Source organism: Lissotriton helveticus, chromosome 8, assembly GCF_964261635.1.
Source record: "Lissotriton helveticus chromosome 8, aLisHel1.1, whole genome shotgun sequence".
Classification (NCBI taxonomy): domain Eukaryota; kingdom Metazoa; phylum Chordata; class Amphibia; order Caudata; family Salamandridae; genus Lissotriton; species Lissotriton helveticus.
The window spans coordinates 79,603,302-79,613,514 of record NC_136069.1 but is presented as its reverse complement, the minus strand read 5'-3'; the positions used below and the strand labels follow the sequence as shown (position 1 = coordinate 79,613,514).

The 10,213-nt window shown below is 44.6% G+C and overlaps 1 protein-coding gene across 1 annotated transcript in view; it reads left to right on the top strand.

Annotated features, from left to right (window-relative positions):
• Positions 1–7,223: 7,223 nt before the first annotated feature.
• The window catches only part of GRAMD1C (GRAM domain containing 1C), a 1,372,139-nt gene continuing 1,369,149 nt past the window's right edge, over positions 7,224–10,213 (top strand). The window contains exon 1 of the mRNA XM_078656659.1: positions 7,224–7,341. Coding sequence (XP_078512785.1) covers positions 7,249–7,341 — 93 coding nt within the window. The 5' untranslated portion in view covers positions 7,224–7,248. The remainder of the gene's footprint in view (positions 7,342–10,213) is intronic.

The following is a 10,213-nucleotide window of genomic DNA, read 5'->3' as shown; positions in this document are numbered from 1 at the left end:
ACCAGGGTCGTGGTACGAGATGAAGGCGGTGCTCGTCACAGTGCTGTCAGATCACAGTGCAAGCAGCGGCATTGTCGTTGCTGAAGCGCTGTCGCCAGCTAACGAACTGGAGTCGATGGCACTGGCGTCGGAAGGCCAAGGCTGCGGTGTGGTATGAGGGCGGTGCATCGTGTAACTTTCCGAGCGGTGCCCTCGAACTACGGTGCCAGCAGCGGCATCTATTCAGGCGTGGAGCAGCGGCGTCGGGGAAACCAAGGCATCGTCCTGAAGCGGGGCAGAGTGCGGTGTCCACAGGTCGCGGTGCAAGCAACGGCTTGGTGGCGGCGTCAGATGGCATTGTCGGTGAGACCACGGTCGCGTTGTGGCGGTGCCCTCTCTGGTGCCGTCAGGACATGGAGTCGGCAGCGGCGTCGTATAGTTGCTTTTCCTCTGTTGCAGCCAAAACACACAGCCTCCAGTGCTGCGGGCAGAAGAGCTTGAAGTCTTTGTTGTTCCTGAGAATTCTTGAACAGGGGGAAAGCTCTACCTTAAGCCCTTGGAGAAACTTAAAAAGCAGATTGCAGAAAGTTCAGTCCAGTCCATTCACTTCTCAAGACATAAGCAGCCAATGCAGGCCAACACAGCAAAACACACAGCAAAGTGGTAGGTCCTCCTCACAGCTTCTCCAGCTCTTCTTCTTGGCAGTCTTCTTGATCCAAAAGAGTTCTTAAGTTCAGCGGTCTGGGCCCCAATATTTACATCCCAAAATCCTTTGATCTCTTAGGCAGAGAGTGTCTGTGCCCAGGCAGAACCAATTCTGCCTTCTCTGGTGTGATTTCCTAGCAGGAGGTGGAGGCAGCATTGTCAGAGGCAGACCAGGAACTTTAAGGGGCAAGGAAATCTCCCCCCCTTCCCCTTCCCCCATTGCAGCCCAGGTCTATTCAGCCCTTTGCTGACCCTACTTAGACTACCTGGAACAACTCCTGCTCCCCAGCCTTCTGTGATCCAAAACCCAGACAGGCAATCCACATTCCAGCAGAAGCACACGGGATGACTGAGCAAGAAAATACCTACTTTCTAAAAGTGGTATTTTCAAACACAGAATGTAAAAATCACCTTCACTAAAAGATGCATCTTTAGATTCTGAGTTCAGGCATACTAAACTTTATTTCCCACCTAGTTCCCAGGGCCAGTTATGTTTATAAGATGTTATAAACAAACTCCCCATTAGGTCCTATGCGGAACAGGTAGCCTTGCAATAGTGAAAAACGAAATGGGCTGTAATTCACTATCAGGACATACCACATACACCAGGGCATGTCCTACCTTTCACATTCACTGCATCCTGCCCACAGGGGTACCTTAGGCCAACCTTAGGGGTGACTGACATGTAGAAAAGGGAAGGTTTAGGGCCTGGCAAGTGGGTGCACTAGCCAACTCGACATGGCAGTTACAAACTGCATGCAGACTCTGCAATGGCAGGTCTGAGTTACCTTTATAGGGCTACTCACGTGGGTGGCACTATCAGTGCTGCAGGCCCACTAATAACTTTTGATTTACAGGCCCTGGCACACACAGTGCACTTTACTAGGGACTAACAAGTAAATCAAATACCCAATCCTGGAAACACCAATCCATAACACAAGTTACCACAGGAGCACTTGCACTTTACCACTGATCAGCAGTGAGAAAAGTGCGCAGAAACCCTACGCCAGCAAAAACAAGAGTCAAAATCGGGAGGGCAGAAAGCACAAACTCAGGGAAACACGCCAAAAGATGCAAAGTATAACAGAAGTTAAAACATGTTTGATGCCATGTTCCCTAAGAAACTTTTGCATTTTCAAGGAAACCAACTGGCTGTCGTTATCAGTCACGAGTTCCTCTGGAAAACCTTCACAGGGGAACACTCAAGAGTAAGTTTGCACCAAGGTGAATCCTTCACAACAATGGGATCAATAGGAGAGGGATGAGTTACCTGTGACTTAACACTCAAAACACACTTGCAACAGTCCCTGACATAATGCTCAATGGATCTGACTAACCCAGGGCACCAAAAATCCTCTCTGATTTTGCGTTTTATGGCACGAATACCAAGATGACCTTCATGGGCCAGATGAAGGACTTTTTTGCCCAAGCATACCGGAACATCCAAAAGACCACCCATACGTAAAATTCCATCCACCAAGGACAATTCTTCGCAAACTCTTTTGAAAGGAATAAGTTCAGAGGACAAATCCTTGTTGACGGGCCAACCATGAACCAGAAATTCAACAACCATCTTGATCTCATTGTCCACTGATAGAGCTTGTAACCACTCACGCTCTGAAAGTGCACTTTTCACAGTGTCTACAACAGCACCAACAGCACACACAATGTTGAGATCCTCCTCACGAAATTTTCTTGGTATTATCAACAATGGGTAACCGGGATAGACAGTCAGCTATGCTGTTTTTAACGTCTGCCAAATACATCAAACGATAATTAAATTCCTGTAATCTGTATTATCGTGTAGTTCCTATATACCCTATAAAGGATCTGCACGTTTGGATAACATAAACTGTGGGATTGGTGGCAGACTGGTTCCGTGTACCCCCACCGGATATGTTAGCCTATCTGTATCAGCTAGCTCACAGTGCCACTATAATCTCCTATTACCAAGGAGAGAGTAGTTTCTGGCAACCTCAGAACATGACAACCCTGATCCCTCAGGATTGTGGAAATATACTACCTTTTGCTTACTCATGCTCACTTAGTTTGTCTCAGAGATACACTGAATAAACATACTGGGCATTTGCCAATAATAATTTATTGAACAGTTGTTATTCTAGTGTAGAATAGATGAGCTGTAACAACATTAGACAGTAGCAGAGATATATGATTAGCAGTACTACGAAATACGAAAGCAAAGGGATGGTACAGTTCTACCATTTTGTAGTAATCAGGAATATATACAAGTACATAGAATACATGATAAAAAGTGTGTACTCCTACGATGCCTCCCTAACTAGATGTACTGAAATGTATCTAGCATCTGTGTAGGTATTATGCCAAGAAACCCTAGGATCTGGTAAACCCCATTACCTGAAATGAGAGAATATGGGACCCCTTCCTGTTGTCGAGTGGGACACCCCGTGAGGGATGTTAGACCACTGCGAGCTGCGAGTGTCTGCATGCAGGAACCTTGTCTGGTCGGTGTGTCAGCTGGGAAGTCAGTCTCCTCTGTCTTTCTGAAGCAAGATGTGATGTATATATACCCACAGGTCTCCCCAGGGGTCCTACCTTGCTGTGTTACTGTGTCGGCCTAGAGGATGATGTTGGGCCAGAACTTTATACAGAGATATTATTCAGGAGATTGTAGTCCTGCTGTGCTTCCAAGAAACCTCATGCATAATGTATGAGATTCGAACTAGGAAAAAACTGTGTTCTGAATGCAGTGTTCTATCTAGGTAAAAGGTCAGTGCCTAACAACCGTTATGTATGTCATGTAGGAAAGAATTTAGGTAAAAGGTTGCAATGTTACCTGTGTCTATATAAGGTACCTATATAGAATATAACACTATTGCCATTTAGCTATCCATGATGTGGCACGGCCGCCAGCCTTGGTGGTAAAAAGATCAACGAGGAGCTTGTGATCGTTCCTAAGAACTAATTCATTCCCCCACAGGAAATTCCAAAACTACTGAACACACCACCATAAGGCCAACGCCTCTTTCTCAATGGTGGAGTAAGTACTCTCAGCACCTCGAAGAGTCCTGGGGACAAACACAATGGTCTCCTTGCAACCATCACATCTTTTTTGCATAAGGACAGAGCCCAACCCAACGTTGCTGGCGTCAGTAGATACAATGCACAAGTTGTTAATGTTAAATAATTTTAGGGGGCATGCCTGCACAATTTCTTTTTTGAGAATTTTAAATTGATAATCACACTTTTCACACCACACAAACCTAGCATTTTTCTTTAGGAGTTCACGCAAACAGGAGGTTTTATCAGCGTAATTTCCCCCAAATTTGGCATAGTACTCCACTAGCCCTTGGAAGGAGCGAAGTTGATCTTTATTTGTAGGTGCGGGTGTGTTTTGAATGGCATCTAAAATGTTCACCTTGGGTTCCACTCCATTACAAGAAATGTGGTGACCCAGATAATCCACACCCTCCTAAAAAAACTGCATTTGTCTCTTCTTAAAGTCAGACCATGCAACTTAACAGTATCCAGTACATGTTTGACTCTGCAGTCATGCTCCAACTCGTTTTGCGCATAGTCGAGAATATCGTCTTGAAAAAATGCGACTCCCACAGTGTTTTGAATAAGATGCCCATGAGGCGCTGAAACACTGCAGAAGCCGATGCCAAACCAAACGGCATGCGTTTAAAACGGAAGGCTCCTTCCGGTGTCATGAAGGAGGTAAGGTGTCTGCAGTCTTTACTTAACTCAACCTGGTGATACGCTGAGGAGATGTTGAATGAAGAAAAATACTTGGCTCCATCTAATATTGCCAGCATTTCATTTATATTAGGCAATGACCGGCGACCAACCCAAATGTTGACATTAAAATCGCGTAAGTCCACACACATCCTAAGGGACTTGTCACCCTGACGTGCTAAAACTATGGGGGATAACCATTCTGACCCTTCAATGGGCTCAATCACATCCATAACACACAAACGTTCCAGTTCACGCTTTAGTTCAACACGCAAACTCAGGGGCACCTTGCGCACCTTGTGTGTAACTGCCTTCACATCATTCTTAAGGATAATGTGATGCTGAAAACCTTTCAGCTTGCCTAGTTTATCACTTCTGGATCCACTCTTCACCAGATAAGGGCCCCACCATCACTGTACGAGGCGGGTTGGAAGATGGGGATGGATTGTAAAATGTACAAGCTTCACGTCTTGATAAAACCATGTCAGGATGGTTGGGATCGAGAAAGATGCCAAGCTCTCCATGCTCCTCCCACCCCAACAAATTCACACCATCCTCTACAATGTACACAGTTCCGGAGGCAGAATCCCCACAAAATTCCAAATTAGCCTTCAATGTGCCAAAAATGTATACTCTTTTGCCCCCATACGCAAAAATTCTAATGTTAGATTGGTGTAATTGAATGTCCTCTAACCCACCAAAATCCTTTGCATTGATAAGAGTAAATGGAGAACCCGAATCAGCCAAGAAATTCAAATTTTTTCCATTCACACAGATAATACATGCAGGAGATTTCCTTTTTCGTGAACCAATCATAAATGCAATCTCAACCACTCCTTCGGATTGCAAGGATGAAGAAGACAACATTAACAAAAAATTATCATTCTTATCACTTGAGTCAACATAGTCTTATTCGATAGACCTGACAGTTCGTGTGATTCCCTTGTACAACCCAATGGCTTTACATACACTTGCAAGATGTTTTTGTTTTTACACATTTGAAACAAGTTTGGTTTAAGGCAAAAGAAAACTTAGCATTTCCTAATTTGCTCCCACAACGAAAACAAGAGAGTTGCATCTTCTCAGACTTAATCTTGGGTGTAGGTATGGATGAAACATTTTGCATCAAATTTTCATTAGGAGACTTTAGTAAGCTTGCCATTGTATTTTGCAGATAACAATTTGACCTCAGCAGGTTGTACAGAACCGCACATTTCTTTCATGCAAAATTGAGAATGTTCAATGCTTCTAGCAAGAGTGGGAGCTGTTTCAAGATCAGGGATGATGAGCTGAGCGTGTCCGCGAGGAATCAGAACACGCAGTAAAGCAGATAAAAGTGGACTAAACTTTGCGCAACAACAATGAAGCAGAACACACAGTAAAGCAGGTAAAAGTGGATTAAGCTGAGCGCATCATTGATTGCCACATGATGTGTGCGCATAAGTAGAACTTATGAAAATGCTGAAGAAATAAAAACAGCTGTGCACATCAGCGATATAAGCAACACGTGTTGCTATGGTGACCGTGCACAAATAATGCGGCAATTAAAAATGGCCACACGCTACGTGACGACCTTGCAAAAATAAGGCGGCAGGCAGGCAAGGAATCCATTGATATGCGCATCTCCTTCGTGCAGGACGTGTCGACAAGAGACGTCATCAGCAAGGAAGGCGCGAGCGACAACTGCAAGGACAGCCTTGCGCGCGTCCCACAAACAAGCAAAAAGTACCTCAATGTAACCAGCTTTGTCTGTCGGAACAGTGGCAACACGGCAAGGACTACGGAGAAGATCCCCCACGGACCGCCAAATCACTGGGTTAATGCCAGCAACAGGGCACAACGGCACCACACAGGAAACTGCAGGACAAAACTCCAGAAAGCCGGCCAGGAGGCAACCAAGGTCCATGAAAAGATGGGGAAGCTGGAAATGGGACAACTTGTCAACAATGAAAAGAAGTACAACAGTGTCAGGTAAGTACTTCATTTAATGCGTCCCATCTAGGTAGCTCCCAGGCAGCAACTGCCGCAATAGAACATTCTGTGTTCCACGCAGGGAACCAGGCAACGAGACATTCCAATACAGATCCCCAACACTTGGCTTATGCAAGGGTTTTTAGAGCCAAGCCGGACCCTTGGCTCGGCTCTCCCTGTTAATTTGTCTACCTCAATTGCTTCCATCCTCATAGCTGTCACGCGGTCCCAGATCACGTCTGACACTTTAAATCTCTCTGTATTTAGTCAGTGAACGGTGCTTGTCACTCAGAAACTGAAAAAAATATTTTTATAATCATATATTTGTGTCAATATAGTTTACAACGTTAAAAGTTGTTACATACCTCAATACAGGCCAACAATCAGGCAAGGTTCCTGATATAAACCACATAGGCGTTAATTTTAGTTTTCTCCTACTTAGAATGTCAGCCACTTCAGTGCCCGTTAATTTGGTCATTATTTCAAACCTCCCTCTAGCTATCTCGTTCGCATATCTTAGCATGTATGCTACTGAATGAGAATGAAGTACCACAACACCCTGTTGACCAACCGCATGGATCTTGAATTCAATGTACTGCCAGACACGAACGCAACTTGGAAAACGGCTTCTGCTGCTGTCAAACTTTGGAAAGAAAAAATGAACGTACCGTCGTTTTGAACTCAGACGGTTAGAACGTCTGTCTTCCACGGGCCACACCTGCCACTCCCTGGCTCAAGGCGCATGCGCAACACTTTCGTCGCGTGAAAAGCAAAGCGAGCGGCAAAGAGGAGCGTCCGCGCGCGTGCGTCATACCTAAGCACGGCGTGAGCGTGACCTGGCTGGGGCGGTTGGAATAGGGGTACAATGTAATCTTAATGGAAGAGCAGAGGGAGGACGCTGCTCCAGCGGCCGGCCACCACGGCTGGGACATTCTAAAGGACCACCGAATAACTCCCAAGAGTAGCCAGGTACTGCAGCAGCACGCCTTTGCCTAAACTAGTTTTTTTTTTTTTGCTGAACATGTAACTTGTATGAATTACTGTAGTATTACTTTGTATCACCTCCACCATGTTAATTGGAGTTTCTTATGTAAGGCACTTCGCTCTTTTGTAAAGCACTCTGACACCTCTGCGTAAAGTATGCGCTACATAACAACTCATAAATAATTATATAGTCCAGCCAATGGAAGACAGCCTATAGCAGCCTGTGCATGCTTTTAACCTATCTAGTTGCAGTGGGCCTGTCGTGGCTAACAGCCAATAGCTTCCTGTTGGCATTGCCCCGCCCACTTTGTTTTCTAGAAAGAATGGGGCACATGCAGGTGAGAAGAAGTGCAGGAGGCAGAAGTGGACTGCGCCCAGTGTCCACTCATAGCTGCCAAGATTTAAGATTGCTTATGTGTGACCTTTTCATAATTTCGGTGTAATTATGAATGATTTTTAACGACTATGATTGACATTTTCTCGTGATGAAAATCAAGCAATGCACAGGTCCACGTTTTCTGATGTCTTAAGTGAGATATTTATGTTTTCATTATGTTTATGTGTGACATTTGATTGCCTTATGTGTGACACTTTGAGTGATATTTGATGGTGAGTGTAATCAAGCGGTTTTGTCCATTTAATGAGTGCATATCCCTAGCCCACCCTGTATACATATTGAACATAAGTGCATCTCAGCTAAGTTGTGTTGATATGCCTATGATGGACCAACATGTATTGACTGTAGTGAGGGATATACCAGCTCCTGTACAATAATGCAATTTCTCAAGGCTGTTTTAAAACATGTTGATTTTCATTGGCACTGATTAGGCATGTGATCTCATGCAGTGACAATGTTCTAAACCAGCATTTAATGCAGCCAAGTGACAAGGTTAAAGGGTCATCAGTCAGACTGCAAAGTCAGAACTTGGCAGAAAGTGTAAATCACTTAAGAGAAGGTGTCTTGCCAATCACTGCCTCGATTGCAAAACACAAACCCTGCAAAAATATAAATAGTGTTTCTCATTCAATGGCATTTCCCACCTGTAGGCGGAGGAATTTCAGATATATAATTTTTTTTCATCTACTTAATTTGGACCTGCAAACATCAATGTATTGGATTTATTTTGCTACACACACACACACACACACTAAAGTCAGCAAGTGTTAGGCCACCCCATCTACTTGACCCAATACTCTTACCAGCAGCTGCAATATAGTTCTGTAACGCTCAGGACTGGTCGTGTAAGAGTGCCTCTTCTCAGGTGCTTATGCATGCTTGCCCATGTGTCAGCAGAGCTCTTATGGCTGTTTTGACCAAGGGAGCTGGCTGCCACTAGGTTTCACTGTCTGAAAGCTAATTAAAAAGAGTAGAGCCATACTCAACAAGGCAGGGAATTAGAGATATCCCGCATAGCTGTCTCTTCATCTTGTTTGCGTGACAGATTACCACTCATGCGGTAATGCAGGAACTTAAATTGTGTTACCCTAACATGACATGTGTGGCACTTGGTAGGACTGTCCACTCTGTCTCCATACTTTGTGGCACTTTAAGCTTGACCCTGTTTACAAGTGCGTGTTGAAGTGAGGTGCTGCTCAGCCAGCAAGTGCAGTTTTTAAAAACACCCTTACTGCAAGTACAGGTCTCACATTCATCACCTGGATGAGAGAAGATCTACAACCACAGAAATGGTCTGCCAATCTAAGCAAACCAAAAAATTAAACTACAAAGATGTCCGACTTCCTCTTTCTGCCCTTCTTACGAATTCTTTCAAAGTCGTATAAATAACCAGGCAGAACAAGCATTGGCATAGCCAATAGGTCTCGCCTTTGGGACCTTTAAAGTGTTTAGCCATGCAGCACACACAGACAGGCTTTAAGTTGTTAAACATATTTCCTGCTCTTGAGCACAGCGTCCTAGGAGACAGTCATCCAGTAACCTCACATCTTCCCCAGTTTAGATTCGGAACCACTCTCTGCCATTCTAGGCCTTTCACTTTACGTGAAAAGCTTTTTTACACCCAAGTGAAGTAAAGAAGAACAAAAAACAACAACAATAAAACATCTTATTAGAGCAAAGTAGTGTTAATATGGAAAAGACAGCAGAAGAAACACTTTTTACGTTGGTTTAACTCGTTATTAGGAACGGTTTCATATTTTGCTCCATTAATGTATTCTCCTTTTTCAACTTTAAGAAAATAAGCTTGGAAGGGATGGTAGAGGCAGTATTATTCTAGCACCGCAAGAACAAACTAAAATTAAATTAAACAAGCAATAATGAGCTAAGAGTAGGGGGCGGGTGGCAAACAACGACTGGAGGTGGGCTGGGCAAGCAAAATAGGAGAAAGGAACAATAAGCCAAAAATCCAAAAGAAACAAAAAACAGTCTACTGCACCAGAAGTCTTTCGACACACTAGCTCCCCCATGCGGTTTTACTTACTACAGAGGAAAAAACGGGGAGCAGGATTTTAAAGAGGTTGCAGAGAAAGGCTGAGCTGAACACTGGCAGCCAGGTACATCTCTCCTCGTTGTCGCAAGCTGCCATCACAGTGCACAAGCACAACAAAAAGGCGCACTGGAGGGGATGCCTGTTTGTGCCCCGGGGGATCTCTAGAGTACGTACTGAGAGGGGAGCATGGCCACGATCAAGATGAAAGCTTGACTGACTACAGCTTACAGAGACAGCGCCTGTGCTGCCTAACGTCCTGCGAGTGGTGCGCGCGCGCTTGCGCGCAGATACTCGTAACTGCAAGCCTGTGGGCACTGTAAAGTGCAAGTCGATGGGTGCGAAGGAATGCACAGTCATTATTGAAATAGGAAGTGCATCGGCGAGCTCAGCTACAAATTAAATCGTGCTGA